Source organism: Sclerotinia sclerotiorum, genomic scaffold (assembly GCF_000146945.2).
Source record: "Sclerotinia sclerotiorum 1980 UF-70 scaffold_31 genomic scaffold, whole genome shotgun sequence".
Classification (NCBI taxonomy): Eukaryota; Fungi; Ascomycota; class Leotiomycetes; order Helotiales; family Sclerotiniaceae; genus Sclerotinia; species Sclerotinia sclerotiorum.
This window is the reverse complement of record NW_001820805.1, coordinates 108,404-125,642: the sequence shown is the minus strand read 5'-3', so window position 1 is coordinate 125,642 and position 17,239 is coordinate 108,404. Positions and strand designations below refer to the sequence as shown.

Here is a 17,239-nt window from a genome sequence, read left to right as displayed (position 1 = left end):
AGTTTAAGGGTGTCACTAACCAAGGTTCCCAGACAGTGGTTTGTTTTATGCACGTATTCTTCAATGGACGATGACTCAAAAGGAGTTTGAGCATTCAAGCTTCGTTATTCAAAATAAGCCGAACATCAAAGGTTTACGAAGGCAACTGAAACATGGAAGTTGATATATTCGGGAATTTATTTTGATCATCGACGACATTATCCTTTCTATAATAATATTGATATTCCTAAAATCTATTCTGCATCTAGTGGTGCAACAGGAGCCTGATCGTTAACTTGGATACCACCTCTCTTCTTCTCCTTCGAATCATGAAACGGTAATTTCCATCCTCCCTCACTCTCCGGCGTTGCCAACCATAACCTCATCAAATGTCTTCTTGGTGCTGGTGGTGCATGATCCTTGTATTCCGTACGAGCATGGAGTACATGCTCATTACTTAAGAATTGAATATCGCCAATCTCAAGTATCATATGTAATCTCAGTCGATGACAAGTTTCTTCCAAAACTTTAGCAGCTTCAACTTGTTCAGGTGATAATGGTGGGATGACTCCCGCGTCTGAGAATCGGCTCAAAGATTTCACGTAATATGGATCCCATTTCGAATACACGCGACCATTGGCGCCGGTTTCGAGATAGAAGACCGAGGTCTTGATGTATGGTTCTTCACCAATGCTAACTTCGCCCTTTCGATCAAAATACCAGATAGGTTTGGTAAGTGTTTCGGCCACATCAGGACGCTCTTTTTGTAAAGTGTTCCAGACGTGATGCGAAGAAACGATATCAGATTCTCCACCTTGGAGTGCTCGTGCGATGCAGAGAAGACCAACGATATCAGAGTCATCAGCGTGGAAGAATTGTCTGGCATTATTAGTCTTTTGATTATAGTCCAGGAATGAAATATGCACTTACCGAGCATTTGTTCTATAAATTCTAACTTTATCAATCTGAGTTGAATCTTCGCCAAGATCCTTGACATGCCCAAGAACATGGCCTCGACCATTTTGACTGACGAAATATCCAAGGTATGTACCCAATCCCATATATGCAACGGCGGATTTATGGTTTCCCCATTTTTCGACTGGAAATCCTTTGAAGAGGATAAATCCTTTCCCGTTTAAGATTTCCGTTCGAATGGATGCTAGTAAAGTAGAAAGCTTTGAGAGTCGGAAAGTATCCTATATTGAATTAGTCGGGAAATAAAAAATTTGTACTTGGGTAGCTAGCTATCACCCAGCATGGTCATGCGACACCAACAACGTACCTGAGAATACCCGTCAGAGGGATCTTATCCTGAATAAAATGATCCGCTACAGAGCTCAATTCAGCAATTTCTTCCTCGTTGAACACATGAACCCATCTTTCTGGGTTATTAATATAATCTTCTGCTTTCCAAACTGTTTCTCCGGTGATTTCTTTAGGGAATTCAGAGTATGGTCTCAATTGATCATATAAAGGTGGATGTTGACCTGAGGTTTTGATACCATCTGGGAAGACTTTACGATCGATGGATTTTGGGGATGGAGAGGAAAGTTGGTGGGGTGCTGTAGGTTGGGTATCAAGAAGTGAAGGTGCCATTTTTTACAATGTCTGAAATGTACAAAGGTCAAGGAATAATAAGTGAAGGTATTCAAAAGTATCGAAAATGGAGAAAATATCGAGTTGAAGGATAGAAAGCTAGACGAGCGGGGGATGATGTCTACTTATCATTATTTATTTTACCTCATATCTGAATACTCGAGAGTATGGCGTACTAGATTTGTCACTCAATCTTTCGACGCAATCACGGCAGGTTTAGGTTTGGTTGCATCCGTAGATCTACTCTGGGTGGTCAATTGCGTGATTCTTATATAGATATGGCGAATTCCCAGATTGCTGGGGTTGTTGGCCGACGGCGTCCGTACACTGTACAGGAAGGATGTGGGGCAACATTTCCCCTCTTTAAGGCTGAACTGAATTATGGACAGGGGGAGCTTGCCATATATATTTCTGATCTCAGAATTAGACATTTGATAAGAAAATATTTTCTGTTATATTACGATATGAAATTTAAGTGTATATCTACTAGTAGTATTTCACTCGAAATATACTTCTACGGAAAATGAATGTTGCTATCTAGCTGTCGAACACGCTGTTGGTCAAGAAGTTTATTCGTGGCGACATGCATTGATGTTTGCATGTCTCTCATACTTTTATATACAGCCCCCTCTTCTGTTGCAATCCAGAAAGAACCTTCCTTGCATTGGTAACTCGCGGTTGGAAATGGTCACCTCCGAAGACATAGTCGAGGCAAGACCGGATTTGATCTGCCTCCTTTCCTTAGGAATGAACATGTAAGATCTTACCTTCCCATCAGAAGAAATACTGTATGATTTCGTTGAAACGCCCCTTCATACCCTTCCTGAATCCCAGTTGAATCTCTGGTATTGTCTTCAGAGTATTCTACTTTCCATAGACTGAAGCCCGGATGTTATCATACATAATGTTTTCTACAGACGATCGAGCCGACGATGAGAGAGCTAACCCTCTCCTTGATCTCGGTAAGCTTGGGTTGACTCGCCTAATCGAGTGCAGATGTAAGAAGAAACAATCTCTCTGCAGCGAAATCTAGGCAGCTACCACATAGTTGCGAATTGTTACACTTGAGCTTTCGTCGGTCGACATTCAAAAACCGATTTCATCATACAATCCTTCTTCGGATGCGTGGCGCTGGCACTCCTGATGTAAGATTATCTGCAATATTTGAAGTCGTCGGCTGCTGGTGGCACGGAGCCTTGACCAGGGGAATGTGAGAGAATAAATGGATGTGTATGAGCCATTGAATTGGGGCTCTGCTTTTGCTGATTAGATCAGATAGATCAAGCTGAGAATGTTCGTGCTTGGTTTGCTGAAGTGATTCATGATTTCGGAGTCGTGACTCGGATATCTATCTACCTAGGCTCGGACCACTAAATAAATGTTCGCTGTGTTTTACCTCTACTTCAAACCAACCGGCAGTCGAGTGGTTGTGTCCACGCTCTAAACTCTTCTTGGAGGATAAATTCGACTTTGGCGTACGTTGGAAGATTCGGGGTATGGAAGCGCTAGCAGATAGCGGTTACGCTCTATATTTGACCCATCTACTTAAATGGCAGAAGCACATTGTCACCTTAAATTTCATTGGTGGTATCCATAAAAATCAAAAGTCGGGCTGAAAGGATGTAGCTTTTCCTTCCATCATATATCTCATTAGAAACGTGAACGCATTTTCCTCAGCTACATGATATTTCTGATGCGCCTTGCCTTGAATTCGGTCTTTTGATACAAGTAAAAATCTCATCTTAGACACTCTTCAATCCTCAAGCATCTATATCCATTTTCTCCCCTAGCGCAGCCTCACCTTCAATCTCATGTACCGTGACATACTTGCTAATCTCCTCCCTTGTAATGATCTTCTCGTTGAGAACAGCCGTAGTTCCTCTAGGGAAGACATAACTCTTTTGCTTCTTACTTCTCTCATTCGGCTTAACGAATCCTCTCTTCAATGTTGTCTTATCTTTTGTGATGATTGCCACATCTACATTCGAACCTGAACCCAAATCGTTAAAGATACCAGCTTGAATAGCATTTGATGCCAACTCAACAGCTTCATCCTCTGTCATCTTAGATTTCCATTGTGTCTCAAACACAGACATCGCAGCTAGCGAACCACTTCCCATAGTAACATATGGTAGCTTGTCCGTACTTCCGTGCGCATGTACCGTAAACAATCCAACACCGGTGGGGTCAACACCTGCCACTACAAGATATGCTCCAATATGTCCCTGGTATCTGAACAAGTGTTGTTTAAGCATGGTCATGCAGGTAACGACTCGAGGTTTGCGACCTGTCGATAACGAGTGGAGCTCGAGTTGTGAAGAGATGAGGGCGGTTGTGAATTCGGTATCAGCTGCTGTACCTGCACCGGCACACCAGATCTGAGGAGCAATGTAATGAAGTTTCTCGCAATTCTAATAGCAATGAGTATTGCATCAACGTCAAAGTATTACACTGATCGTACCTTATCTGCTACTATGGGTCCGCTGGTAGCTCTGGTATCTGCTGCGATCTGGACAAGGGTTTGATTAGCATGATAGTTCACATCGAAGCCCGAAACGAAATAGAGGGACTGTTTAAATTGCTTTGAGGTCGCAGAATGGTAATGTAACTTACAACTACACCTCCTTCAAAGATACATCCTACAATCGTAGTTCCTGTGCTTGTAGCTTTTGGTAATGGGACACCTCTGGCGTGTAACGCAGCATTGCGAGTATGGTTGGAGAAGTCGAAACCAGGCATTGTCTCAAACACGGCTCGGTGAGCGGATTTCTAGGTAAAATTTGGGTATCAAATAAATATAATCAAAGTAGTAATTCGTGGGGAGTGGGAGGGATTCGTAAATGTGTTGAAATGGTTGTTTTGCTGAGCTCCAAACGGGGACGGTTGATGATCCCAGGTTACTGTCGCTGACGAGGATCTTGGGCGCCTGGAAGCTTAAGCTTGTGCTTTCGCGATTTAACACGTGATCTACAAAAACGCGAGCGCAGAGCGAATGAAGGTCTGATATTATTTTGAAGTGGAAAGCAGTAAACCATTTGCCTTTTAATTCATCTCTTTTATCACCACAAAATTTTCAAACCTTAGATATTCAATACAGCTCCGCGAATCAACTTCTCATTGTCCCTATTTATCTGGATTAATTAAATCTACCTCCCACTTTCCTTTCCAGAACTATTCGCTATTCTCACTCCATGCGCCGAGCTCTGTAATGAACTGCCAGTCTACTTAGAATTTTGGGGCATCTTTGGAGATCATGGCATTCAGCTTTGGTAACCCGGGAAGTGGTAGCCTTGGTGGTGGTTCCGCTGGAGGTGCGACAGGTCTCAGTGCGCAATTGGGTCCTGAGCTCGAAGATATACAAACGACGGTATATACATTATTCCGCCATATGGGCATGACCATTGCGGTAGCTAATAAGATTTAGGCCCTTCACTTTCACGCTTTTGCAGGCGAATCTAAGTTGCAATTACTTCCTTCAGCATGGCCGACCGACAACCTTCCTCCTCCAACATCTTCGTTATTGAGCATATCGTCACGTCGCGGATTGCTCGCAGCCGCCGGTCCAGATGCTATAGTTGTCGCAAGAACTGCGTCTGTAGAAAAAGCATTTGAAGGGTCCGGTACTGGAAATTTTAAATCTTTTCAGCCGGAACTTAGAATTCCCATGCCTATGAGGGTATCGCAGCTTGCCTTTTCAGCGGACGATGCATATTTGGTTCTATCTGCGGAATCAGGTGGTGGACTTGCAGTTTACGAAGTTGAGGCCTTACTCAAAGGATCTACACAAACAGCCTTCGAGATACCTTCAAATGGCGAGTCTTTGAGGGCTCTCGTGCCAAATCCTACCAGGGATAAAGGCGAGCTTCTTGCAGTTGTGACTGTGGATGGAAACCTTATGATGGCAAATCTTAAAGACCGCGCTTTCAAGTCAGGCCCCAATGGCCAAGTTCTCAGAAGTGGTGTCAGCTGTGTATCGTGGTCTACTAAAGGGAAACAATTAGTTGCTGGCCTCGGCGATGGTACTGCTGTTCAGATGACGCCAGAAGGGGAAATCAAAGCAGAAATTCCAAAGCCGCCTGGGTTAAATGACGGAGATCATGGTAAGTCTTTCTTGAATTCTCAGATCACAGAAAATAACTAACAGGCCCAAGTATCGTCCATCACTTGGCTCGAAAATAACGTATTTTTGTTGGTGCATACACCATCGAATTTCGACCCTAGCAATGCTCCTGAATCCAAATTTCATCTGGCTACGAGGCAACAGCCTGCGACTTTTATGTTTCAGAAACTTACTGATCCTACTCCACCCTTTGGTCTCAATCGTTCACCACCGCATCATTTTTTGCTTCGCTTGAAAGATTTCCCACCAAATATACAGGATTTACTTATCGTAGGCTCGACAGCATCCACAGATATCAATCTCTTTACCAGATCCAGTGTACCATTGACGACTGATAAGCCATCGGACAGAATAACAGGGCTATTCACGATGACAGAAATGGCTGATGACTCTTTTAGAGCTCAGCTTCCTGCAACATCGAGCGGGGGTTTTGGGGACACATCTCCGATAGGTTTTGCGCTTGATCTATCAAGCAACACTAGGATCTGGAAACCCATACCCGGGGATGACGAGATTGATGAGTCGCCTCACCCTGCCCCTGCTCTTATGGTTTTGAACAATGAAGGTGTCTTGGCTTCATGGTGGATCATTTATAACGACTCGGTTCGACAGAAAACCATATACCCAGGTCTAGTTGCCGCCAAGGGAGCGACGCCTGAGCAGCAGCCTAGCACTGTTACACCTGCTTTTGGCAGTACGTCAAGTCAACCATTTGGGGGTCAAGCTTCTACAACTTCGGCCTTTGGTGGTGCAATGGCGAAACCAGCGGCCGCTTCTGGGACAGGTGCTTTTGGGACGCCCGCTGCTATCGGTAAGACACAGTCGCCATGGGGTGCCCCAGGTGCTCAAGCATTTGGAACCCAAAGTTTTGGTACACCTTCAATGGCACCGCCTGCAGCGCAGCCAGGTCCAGCTTTTGGCGCGCCAGCTTTCGGTACACCATCAGCTCCAGCTTTTGGGCAATCAGGCTTGCCAGGGCGGCAATCAGTATGGGGCTCAGCAAACACCACCACGGCAAGTACGGGTACAGCTTTTGGTCAGTCCAGCGCTTTAGGTGCATCTCAACCTGTTTTTGGCTCAAGTGCTTCTACTGGAACTAAGCCTCCGACTTCTGGAGGATTTGCCACTTTTGCAAATCAAGGCGGCTTCGCAGCTGCAGCTGCCCCGGCAACAGGGGGAAGCATATTCGGTTCCAAACCTGCCGCACCCCCGGTTACAGGCGGTGGTATATTTGGTTCCAACAATAATGCCTCGAATGCAAGTGGCGGCATTTTCGGTTCTAACAACACTAGCAATGTTGCACAATCTAGTAGTCTCTTTGGAGGAGCCAATAAAGCCCAGCAACAGCCTTCTTCAAGTCCTTTTGGGGCAGATAAATTTGTCATTGGTTCCACATTTAAGGCGGATACTTCTAAGGAGAGCGAGCCAGATAATACGACTGCAACAAATGGTTCGTTCTTTGGAGGTGGAGCCTTTGGTAACGCTTTGAAGGAAGCAGAGGATGTCCCTGCTGTACAGGCACCAGTGTCCGAGGAAGCAGACATGGATGCTCCAGAGCCAGAGGAACAGGCGAAGCCTCAATCTGCGACTCCTAGTTCAACTCCCGCGCCGGCTAGGTCATCATTCTTCAATACAGCAGCACCTGCTAGTGGCGGTGGACTTTTTGGGTCCGCCTCTGGCTCCACAAAATCAAACCCCTTCGGAAGCGCTGAAGCAAAGTTAGCTCCAAACCCTTTTGCGGCCTCGGCTAAACCAGCAGCAAATCCATTTGATGCATCTATACCTGCTAAAACAGCCCCAGCTCCTTCTCCGCCACTGGATATCAAGCAGGAACCAAACGATGGAGTGCCTGAGGCTCCTCTGCCTCCAGATCCAACAAGTAAATCTAGCTATGCTGCTGGCGAAACGTCCGCCTCTGAAAACGATGCGCCATTGCCTCCGGACTTCATACCTAAACCTAAGCCGCCTACCAAAGAAGTTCCTGGCCCTGGAAAAGATAATGATGCACCCTTACCACCAGATTTCGTGCTGAAGCCTAAGCCCACTCAAACCCAAATACCACCCCCTATTAAAAAAGATGCTCAAACGCAGGATCAACCTCCCCCACATGAATTTCCCAAAGATGTTATTCCAGGGGGTCCGGATGATGAAGGCGATGATTCTGACTTCCTTACAGAAGATGAAGATGATGAGCAAAGCAAAGAACCGAGTGAAGAGGGAAGTGGGGAAGATCTCGGAAAGCTGGATAGCCCGACATCTGAAAATAATGTCACACCCGGTTTAACGCCTCAAAGTTCATTTGGCGGGAATCAGAAAACCAAAGCAGACATCAGCCCTTTTGCAAAAGTACAAAAGCCATCCACGTTTGGACAATCGAAGGGACTTTTCGGGGAAATTGGTACCGCACCCAAATTTCCACCACCAACAGGCCCCGTAAATCCTTCATCACCTCGATCACCCAGCCCTATAAGATCAGCAGTTCCGCCTAGAATGATGCGTCCCGATCCGTCCCGATCTGTTAGTGCACCGGGATTCGCATCACAGTTATTAAATGCTCACAAGTCATCGGGAAGAACTGCACCTGCGCAAAGCTCTTTTGTGACATCTGTTGAACAAGAAAAGGCACGAGAACAGCGCCGTATTGAGGCTAAAGCAAGGAAAGAAGCCGAAGAGACCAGAACGCTCGTCGATGATGAAGATGATAGGATGCAGAGATATCTCACTGAAGATATTGAAGCCACAAGGACGCTGGATGAATTCGTCGCTTATTCAGATGTAAAGTCACCTGAAACAGGCGACAACATTCCTGCTCAGGTAGAGATTTTATACCGTGATATAAACTCCATGATCGATACCCTCGGTGTAAATGCAAAGGCTCTAAAGTCATTCATCAAGGGGCACACCGAGCAGCACAAAGATAGAACCAGAAAAGACCTCGAAGAAGATGAGACCTGGTGTCTGGATGAGATAGAGGCACTTTCATATATCGTAGAAAGGGAGCTAACACGCGAACTCGAAACGGGTAGAATTCAGGACGTGGACGAAAAAATCGAAACTTGCGAAAATCTTGAGAAGGAGACTATCAAGCTACGACAAAGATTCGAAGAAGTAAAAAGGACTGTCCAGTCACACACACATCCTGATCAAATAGCGATCGCCAGAGCACAACCACTCAACGTCGAGCAAGCTGCACAGCAACATGATCTCCGCCGCGATTATTTGAAGTTTCAGAAACTACTCTCAGAGGCTGAAGAAGGTCTCACTGTTCTCAGGGCTAGGATTGTATCTCAAAATTCCAATAGCAATACAAAAAGCGCCGCCCCCACAGTCGAAGCTATTATGCGTACAATCACCAAGATGACGTCCATGGCGGAAAAACGTAGCGGCGATGTCGATGTTCTTGAAAACAGCATGCGCAAATTGAGATTCAACACCACAAGTCGAGAATCCTCGCCAGCTCTCAGAACGCCCCAGAAAAATATGAATAGAATAAGTATAAGGGGAAATACACCAGGGACTTCAAGCACAAATAGAGTTTTCTATACACCTGATCAATTTAAAGGATCGGCGTCAAGGAGATTAGGAAACTCGTCTTTTGGGATGAGTAATTCGGGCTCGATTTACACAACACCTAGTCCGAGAAAAAAGATTAGTGGATATAGTTTAGAGGAGAAATCGGATTTGAGCGAGGTGGCTAGGAGGAAGAGGGAAGCGAGAGATAAATTGAGGATGGCCGTCAATAGAGCCGGGATTAGGGTTAGAGCTTTTCAGGATGATGATTGAGAAGAAAAAGGAATGTGAATGACAACATGCATTTATATGTGTGGGCTCTTTCGGGAAATATTTTAAAAGGCGTTACTGTGTTTACTTTGAGGACACCGGAGGGTCCCGGTCCTGGTGTAGGGGTACTTTAGTCATTCATGAATAAATGGATGGGAGGATGGATATGAGGGAGAAAGAAGAAACATGAAATATGGACATAAGCATGGGAATTTGTTAGATGATGGATGTTTGTAACAATACCAATACTTATACCAGTACGTACTTAGTAGTTAGTTAGTAGCCTGTTTCAATGGATATATTTGAACGAGGCTCAATTGCTCGGCACAAGACTTCAATTATGTGTGCTGTACTTGTGTACTTACTAGTGAGAGTAAAAATTGCCTCGGGACTTTAACTACTAACCTTGGATTCCTCTTCATTCGCTAGCTACACAGTACCTCGGAAAAAATGTAGTACGTTATGAGTATGAGTATGGAAGCATTCGATCAAAGCAAACGGACCCCCTCAGCAAGTCAGATGAGCTAGTTGTTCCCCTGTAGCTCGAGCAAAAGAAGTCTAGTCTGCAATGCGCGAATTTCCATCCTCGCGTGCATCACCCTGTTCAGCAATCGATCTTCCTCGGCATCCAAGTTGTGTCCTCCCTCTATCACCAACTTCTTCATCTGAACACACGACCTCCTCAATGTAAAAGTTATCATCATTATACTATTTGCTATCCCAAGAATTTCAAAGTACCTGTCTGCCCCGATGAATAGCTTCTGACGCTTAAGCTCTGCGTGCATCGTGGGAGACGCATTGTTTGACCTGTCATAAATGCAAGCTAATCGCGACTTCGCTCCCTCGAGCTGCTCTTGTATTTCCATTAACAAAGTATCATCAAGTAATGCCGGATAGTTCGTGATTGACTGCAAGATCGATACATAAAATATTATGATTTCGTCGGTTGTTCTGCAAGTGCCGGGAGGAGTTCGCCTCGTGTCCCAGCTGTAATAGGCTGTACCACCGCCAGGCCTGGGGTTTGCGTTTCCATGTTCGTACGCTGGACCTTTGCGCATGTTGTAAGAAGGCTTATTATTCTGTGGTTCAGACATGATCTGGAACTGGTGTTAGTTACTATGAATTAACATTTGGGTGGGAGATAAAAGAATGTAAACTCGGATAAGGCATTTATCTTTGCTGGTTAAGACGTACCTTGATGTCTTTAGAGGACGGTATGTTTGTGTATTGCTGATTAATTTTTCAGATGATCTCTTGTGACTTGTTTGTGAGTGAGGTTGGTAGGTGTCTGAAAAAGGGTGGTAAATAATGACTTTGAGAAATCCTGGCTTTATATACCCCTTTTGTATTTCGCACGAAAGCTAGAACAAGCATGATTAAACATACAAATAATGATTCCAATTTAACCAAGATGGTTCTTTTCTTTTCTATACTTCTTAGAAGCTACCAGGGCTTCGAAAGTACTAAGTAGCATATGATTCAAATTGATACAAATACTTCAAATATTAACATTATCAACAAAGAACAGCATCCACTTCAAGTGTAAATATTCCAAGCCAAGCACAGCTTCAATCGTTTCATACCAGACAGTTCCACAAACAGCCATGTCTTCCGAAACAGATCATCTCTCTCACTTCTACGAATCAGAAAGAAATCTCGTAGAAAAAATAATCAATATCATATTGGAATGCAACAAACTTCGCGACACGGTCAAAGCTAGATATTTGTCATTGCAAGCCTCGGAAGCGCAAATATTACAGCTTGAGGAAGAGAAGACTGTGCTCGAGAAGAGTGCTAAGAAGTTGGCGAAATATGAAGAGCGTCCTAAAGATTCAGGATTAGAAGGGGTGGAGGAAGTGATTAATGGGATGGAATTTATGAAGAACGCTTTGGATGCTCATAGAGATGGGGCAGATGGGGCGGAGAAAGCGTTGAAAATTACTTTGGGTTCTCAAAGGAATAGGGTGGATGCTGCGGAGAGAGAATCGAGCAGAGATTGTGCCACTCATAGCATAGCAGTGATTGATCAATTAATGTAAAGTGAGACAAAGGTTGATAGAAGTTGTGGGTGGAGATTGTGGAATGGTTGTCATATCAGGTTTTGCACGAGACTCTCTGAACTCTACATCTGTGGAAGCGAGACACTTCAGCTTGCCCGAACCAGGAGGATTGAGAGTGCTAAATAGTATCGAATCGTACTTCCTGGTCAACCACGTCTATTTGATTGCTTTCAGTGTAGTCTTTGCTTTCATTGCAGTCTTTGCTTTCATTGCAGTCTTTGCTTTCATTGCAGTATTTCATTGCAATATTTCTTGTAGACACCATATGAATTGTTGCTGAATGTATCAAGCAAAGGTCTTGACCTGTGACGATAACCTCGCTCCTGTCCTCGCTGCTGGAAAAAGGTCATGGGGTGCTCTGTCACGATTTCTTAACTATCTTCAGTTTCGATATGCACCATAGTGTGTATCATAGTTCGTCAAGGTATGTAATGACAAAGTTAGAAGACCGACTCCGAGGGTTATAAAAGAGCTAGTAATAATAATTGATGCCGTAGAACGACATACGTATACCGCGAAATGCCCAGCGCGATAACATAGTTTGTACGAAGTTGCACCTTATTATAAGGGTAATGCCAAAGAAATGAAGCCACGACCCTAAGGCAACTTATTTCCAATCCTCCCAAACCTGTGCCTATTCACCGCCATCGTCGCTTATTATATACATCTAAACAAGCTCAGGCCATCCATTTCAGCCGAGTGCATGAGGAGCAAAGTGGCAGGTGGTGCAGTGATTCAATTCCACTCTTTGATTGATTTAACATCATGCACATCTCCATACAGCAGGTTGGTAATTATTGCCTGTGATGGTTGGACACACTCTTTCTAGTTCACGAAGGAGGGAAGGGCATTGTGGTTAAACTCCACTTGCAGCTGTTAACAGCTGTATTAAATGTTTTGATATTTTTGATATTGGACTTTTTTTCTTTGATGGTGGAGAAGAAGATGAGTTGATTTTTGAAGGCTGAGGAGATGGATTGAGGTTGTGTGATTGGGTATGAGTGTAGTTGTCGTCGTCTCGCTTGATGTTGTTAGCTCGCTTCGCGGGTTTGTCGCGCTTGATGTTTTTGCCGTTTTTATACTTCATCACTGTGCCGTGGATGCAATTCCTTTAATTATTATTTGAATGGTATGATATTACTGAAGATATTTTAGAGACCTTTGGAGAGCTTGTTTGGTCGCTAAGTGTTCATCAGCGGTCTGAAGCGAGTGCGAAAAAAAATCAATCTTCTTACACAGTGTCATATATTCTACGACGGCGTCGATGGATGAGTGAGTAGGCTAAGTACAATGATTTGCTTATTCTTGATATATCTATGTGCAGACGCCTTATGTTAACCAAGTGGCTTCACTTAGTAACTATTCATCTTCATCTCGACCTCCTCGCTTAGTGTCACAGCATGTAACACTTAGCCAAATCGTCTTTTTTTTAGGCAAAATCCGGCGAAGGCCTCGAGGTTTTTCTCGGCTTCTACTATGGAGTTGTTGAAAATAAAGTTTAGGATGCTGAAGTAGACTGGGAAATGAGATGTCTACCTGCTCAGACCTACATATAGTTGTCTTTCTACTACTCAATTATGCATACAGGATGTTCTATTCTCACATTTCCGTATCCCCATGATCACTCCAAACACCTATCTCCAATTCTTCCATTCCATCAATTCCACCCAATCCATCTTCATACAGAACCTCCTCATCCTCCTCTTCCGGCACAAACCAAAAATCACAATCCTCATAATAATCCGGATTTCCATTTTCCCAAGCTTGTCTCTTGAGTATACTCCTCAACTCCTCTTCCTTTATCCGTAACGGTACTGCACAAGTATCCAGATCTTTCTCATAACTCTCATGCACAAGGATCGACTTTTTCAACACAACTACTTTCCTCATCCTCTCTTTTCCATCCCTTCCTTCTCCTCCTCCCACTCTCAGCCTCGTTGATGCGAGTTCAAGATCTTTAGTGATTTTCTTTTTGCCATCCGTAGTTTTTTCCTTGGCGCTTTGCGTGTATCGAAGCATATTGCGAATGTGCTGGTAGTTTATTTCTTTGGGTGTGAGTGGACCGATGAAGACTTTAGGTGGGGATGAAGTGTTGGCGAATGGAAAGTTGGGGTTTGGTTGGATGTCACTAAGTGATGGATACCAGTTTGGTGTGATATGGAACGTCATTTCGGGAGACTGAGTGAGCTGAGCATAGAATAAGTGCAAGACTCTGACGGGAGAGTGGAGTGGAAGGGGTGTAAAGAGTCATATTATGTGTTGATAAAATTAAAGAACAATTGAGAATGTTGAAGGACTTTCAGGTTTCATTTCGGAATTATCTATCTGACTATGGTGAAGGAAAAGAATAGTTGCATATTCATTCTACGAGGAGTTACCAGAAGAAGGGAAATAGATCCTTTCATCTATAACTCAGAAGATCTAGAAAGAAGCCAAATCAAATTTCTCATTCTAATCAATCTTCTAATCTGGAGATTGATTTTCGCTTAAAAATAATTTGGAAGCTCAAACTCAAAGCATTTATTTGTTCAAACTCAAAGTCTCTATTTGCTCAAGTGAAAGTCAAAATAGACCAATAGAAGTACTTCCTCCTAATAGAAATTGAGATCTATATCTCACCAAATAAGCTATCCTCAAGATATTTAGCACTCGTTCTCAATACTCGGAGGAAAAAAGTCAATCTCAATCTCATCCTCATCATCCCCCATTCCTTCTTCCATCCCTCTTAGCCTTCTCCTCTCCTCCTCCAACCTCTCTTCTTCCTTCAACTTCTCTGCCTCAATAAACTCGTTTGGTTGCTCCGACGTTAACACCTCTTCCTGGATCTCCCTTATCCTTTCCATCTCCAATCTCTGATCCATTTCCCTCTTCTTGACCATTTTCTCATATATCCACTCTGCATCACTCACTATATCTGCATACCCACTGGCCTCCTCACCCTCTTCAGATCTAAGCCGGCGCGAGCGGGGGTTGTCGTGATCAAAAACAGTGTACTTCTCCCCAGCCTTCCCTTTCATCACCCTCACCCGATAATCTTCATTCTTCAACCCAGAGAGTGGATTCTCCTCCCTTTCTTTCTTCTCCTCTGCGATTTTCGCCTGGAACTTACACACCGTCGACACAGAAAACTTATGGAAACCCTGCCACCCGTCAAACTTCTCCTTATCATCTAGAAGCCTGTGCATAGCTTCCACAGCATGTATCCTTTGCAATCTCTCCACAGCGAATTCTAACCCGATTTCTCGACCCAACATTTTACCCTCTGCTTTCTCAGTCTTCAAAGCTAATTTGCATTGAGATAAGGCATTGTCCACTTGTTTAAATGCCCTTTCTAGATTTCTATTCTCTTCAAGTAGTTTTCGGTCCTCTTCTTGTAAACTCGAAATTGTGTCATGTGGAGGAATGATTGGACCTTTCTCACTATGCTCTCTTTCACTGCTGTCCCTCTCACGACGAAGATCTCTCTGACGATTTTCCCTCTCAAGATTTTCTCTCCGACGACGTTCTCTCTGGATTCGTCCCATATTAGAATACCCGGCAGCGGAGTGAGATCTGGTTTTGGAGGTGGATGGCTGTTATACAGTACTCGCAATCTCTGCTGATCTATGAATAAAAAAGTCAGCTTCTTCATTCAGTCTACGCACTTTTCCAATAACCGGAACATCAAACCTATTTCGACCTCCACGTCCCTCGTCAACCATAAATTCGTCCTCCTAAGCACGTCAGCTTTCGCAATAGGACCACGGAGAAGGATGAAAAAGTGTTAACGATGGCTACATACTTCGAAAAATCCTTCACTGTCCAAATCCGGCACGTCTTCATCTTCAGAATGATCCATCATATCATCAGTATTCAGATGGTTTGACGGAATTATGGTGTGAGATCTGGAAAGTTGATGAATTATACAAGAATACATATGGGCTTCTAACAGGTATATATAGACAGTTATACATCTTTGACAGAAAGGAAAAGACCAGACATTGAAAGTCTTTTGAAGAACATTTTACCAGTAAGTAGAAGAGTCTGGCTCATCATGTGTTCCTTTTGTAAAATTCTTTATGGGCATGAATGAATAGGATCTAGCTTTGACGAATAGCATGAATAACGCATTAGAAAGAAGGTCTATCAACAGAAAAATACGTGCAGCTGCAACAAAAAGAGAATATTAGGTCAACAAAAAGAGAATAAGTGAAAACAACATGCACATACCATTTAATTTCATTTGAAATGTCCTTCGAATCTTCTTCGAATGCCAAAAGTCTAATCTCAGTAACCAGCTTGGTAACCCAATCAAGCCAAAAATGACGTGCCAAAACCACCCCATAATCGCAGGATATGGGTCCGGCATGAAAAACCATATCCAATTGTCCCAAATCATTCAATTTTTGGGATGTTTAACTTCCCCTCCTGTATCCTTTTTTGACATATCCAGCGGAGAACCCATATCCATATCCATATCCTCTGCCTCCGCACCATCAATGGCCAAAGTAGGGTCAGGCGAAATATCATCTGAATCAACCACAGGCTCAACTTGCCTCTCTAGACCCCGTGAGATCTTATCCCCCATACGCACAACCTTATCTTTTGCCCTTTCAATCAGACTTCCCCTTTCCTTTATGATCCTTTTATTTTCCTCTTCCACTGCCTTTTCGATGCTCTTGATCATCGCTTCTATCCACGGTCTCTTACCCACCGCCGCCTCACACGCTTGATCGATTGCCTCACCCCAGTCTCTACCAAACCTCCAAACAAGGTTCCCCTCCCCCTCCCCCTCACTCTTCCTTTTCCCTCCTCCGCGCTCCCTATCCGCCCTATCCGCCCTATCCATTAACTTTTTACCCCACTTTTTCCATTCCTCCAGCGTAGCTTCCTTGATCAAAAGCTTCCGCACATTCTCCATGTCTAATCTTTCCTTGATTTTCGAGATAAAAACGTCCACAGCGAGTTTCGCTTCCACAAGATCAAAAGATTCTAACTCTAAATCGACATTCTCGAGCAACTCCGCAGCCGTCTTTTCATGCCAATCCACACAACGTTCCGCCTCCTGCAATTCCATTCTTAAATCCCCTTCTTCGACATCGGATTGCCCTAAGGACTTTTTGGGGGGTTGCACTCTCCCAGGTCCGTGATTTCCCTTAATTCGCTCTAATTTCTCAAGTAACCGACGACGCCTGTGCTCACGATACTGTCTTTGTATCCGTCTTAGATTACTATAGGAAGGTCTGGTACTGGATGGCTGTTTGGTAATGGGCAGGTGTTGCAATGTTAATGGTTGCTGAAGGGTGGGTGACTGCTCCACGATAACTTCAGGTACAGCTGGTTTAAAAACAAGAGGTTTAGTGTGTGTGACTAGGGGTTCGAGTTGTAGAGGATTGTTATCTATCCTAGGGATACCAGCTCCAGCCGGCCTATGAACAAGCGGCTCAGCATGAGCGACGCAAACAGATCTTTGTGAGGCATTTTCGACCGGTAAGACTTCAGATCCGTTGAATGGTATAATCTGGTCGCATTTCATGAGTTCATCCTTTTGATCAACCATCATGACATTGATGATTTTGATTGATCCAACGATATTCCCAAGCACATTTCTAGTTCTTCCAAACCGAAAATGTAAATTTATAATCCAGCCAGAAGACGAAATATCCAGAAATCACCAGACATGAAAAGCGAAGAACAAATATCAAGAATCTTCCAAAGGGAAACC

The 17,239-nt window shown here is 44.0% G+C and overlaps 9 protein-coding genes across 9 annotated transcripts; 3 read left to right on the top strand and 6 right to left on the bottom strand.

The window, feature by feature from the left end:
- Positions 1 to 233: 233 nt before the first annotated feature.
- SS1G_14259 (hypothetical protein) lies at positions 234 to 1,575 on the bottom strand (the record flags this gene model as incomplete). The annotated part of the gene is made up of 3 exons (XM_001584754.1): positions 234 to 858; positions 910 to 1,175; positions 1,255 to 1,575. The coding sequence occupies 3 exons, from the start codon at positions 1,573 to 1,575 to the stop codon at positions 234 to 236; spliced, it is 1,212 nt and encodes a 403-aa protein (XP_001584804.1).
- A 904-nt stretch (positions 1,576 to 2,479) lies between these two features.
- SS1G_14258 (predicted protein) lies at positions 2,480 to 2,789 on the top strand (the record flags this gene model as incomplete). The annotated part of the gene is made up of 2 exons (XM_001584753.1): positions 2,480 to 2,537; positions 2,572 to 2,789. The coding sequence occupies 2 exons, from the start codon at positions 2,480 to 2,482 to the stop codon at positions 2,787 to 2,789; spliced, it is 276 nt and encodes a 91-aa protein (XP_001584803.1).
- A 546-nt stretch (positions 2,790 to 3,335) lies between these two features.
- SS1G_14257 (conserved hypothetical protein) lies at positions 3,336 to 4,314 on the bottom strand (the record flags this gene model as incomplete). The annotated part of the gene is made up of 3 exons (XM_001584752.1): positions 3,336 to 3,986; positions 4,037 to 4,084; positions 4,189 to 4,314. The coding sequence occupies 3 exons, from the start codon at positions 4,312 to 4,314 to the stop codon at positions 3,336 to 3,338; spliced, it is 825 nt and encodes a 274-aa protein (XP_001584802.1).
- Positions 4,315 to 4,828: 514 nt separating this feature from the next.
- Positions 4,829 to 9,478, top strand: SS1G_14256 (hypothetical protein; the record flags this gene model as incomplete). Its single annotated transcript, XM_001584751.1, has 3 exons — positions 4,829 to 4,942; positions 5,000 to 5,675; positions 5,727 to 9,478. 3 exons carry the CDS (start codon positions 4,829 to 4,831, stop codon positions 9,476 to 9,478), a joined length of 4,542 nt encoding a protein of 1,513 aa, XP_001584801.1.
- A 521-nt stretch (positions 9,479 to 9,999) lies between these two features.
- Positions 10,000 to 10,569, bottom strand: SS1G_14255 (predicted protein; the record flags this gene model as incomplete). The annotated part of the gene is made up of 2 exons (XM_001584750.1): positions 10,000 to 10,153; positions 10,214 to 10,569. 2 exons carry the CDS (start codon positions 10,567 to 10,569, stop codon positions 10,000 to 10,002), a joined length of 510 nt encoding a protein of 169 aa, XP_001584800.1.
- Positions 10,570 to 10,673: 104 nt separating this feature from the next.
- On the top strand, positions 10,674 to 11,514 carry SS1G_14254 (predicted protein; the record flags this gene model as incomplete). The annotated part of the gene is made up of 2 exons (XM_001584749.1): positions 10,674 to 10,693; positions 11,004 to 11,514. The coding sequence occupies 2 exons, from the start codon at positions 10,674 to 10,676 to the stop codon at positions 11,512 to 11,514; spliced, it is 531 nt and encodes a 176-aa protein (XP_001584799.1).
- Positions 11,515 to 13,134: 1,620 nt separating this feature from the next.
- On the bottom strand, positions 13,135 to 13,704 carry SS1G_14253 (predicted protein; the record flags this gene model as incomplete). Its single annotated transcript, XM_001584748.1, has 1 exon — positions 13,135 to 13,704. The coding sequence occupies one exon, from the start codon at positions 13,702 to 13,704 to the stop codon at positions 13,135 to 13,137; it is 570 nt and encodes a 189-aa protein (XP_001584798.1).
- A 473-nt stretch (positions 13,705 to 14,177) lies between these two features.
- On the bottom strand, positions 14,178 to 15,373 carry SS1G_14252 (predicted protein; the record flags this gene model as incomplete). The annotated part of the gene is made up of 3 exons (XM_001584747.1): positions 14,178 to 15,044; positions 15,180 to 15,248; positions 15,317 to 15,373. The coding sequence occupies 3 exons, from the start codon at positions 15,371 to 15,373 to the stop codon at positions 14,178 to 14,180; spliced, it is 993 nt and encodes a 330-aa protein (XP_001584797.1).
- Positions 15,374 to 15,913: 540 nt separating this feature from the next.
- On the bottom strand, positions 15,914 to 17,074 carry SS1G_14251 (predicted protein; the record flags this gene model as incomplete). Its single annotated transcript, XM_001584746.1, has 1 exon — positions 15,914 to 17,074. The coding sequence occupies one exon, from the start codon at positions 17,072 to 17,074 to the stop codon at positions 15,914 to 15,916; it is 1,161 nt and encodes a 386-aa protein (XP_001584796.1).
- Between the last annotated feature and the right edge of the window lie 165 nt (positions 17,075 to 17,239).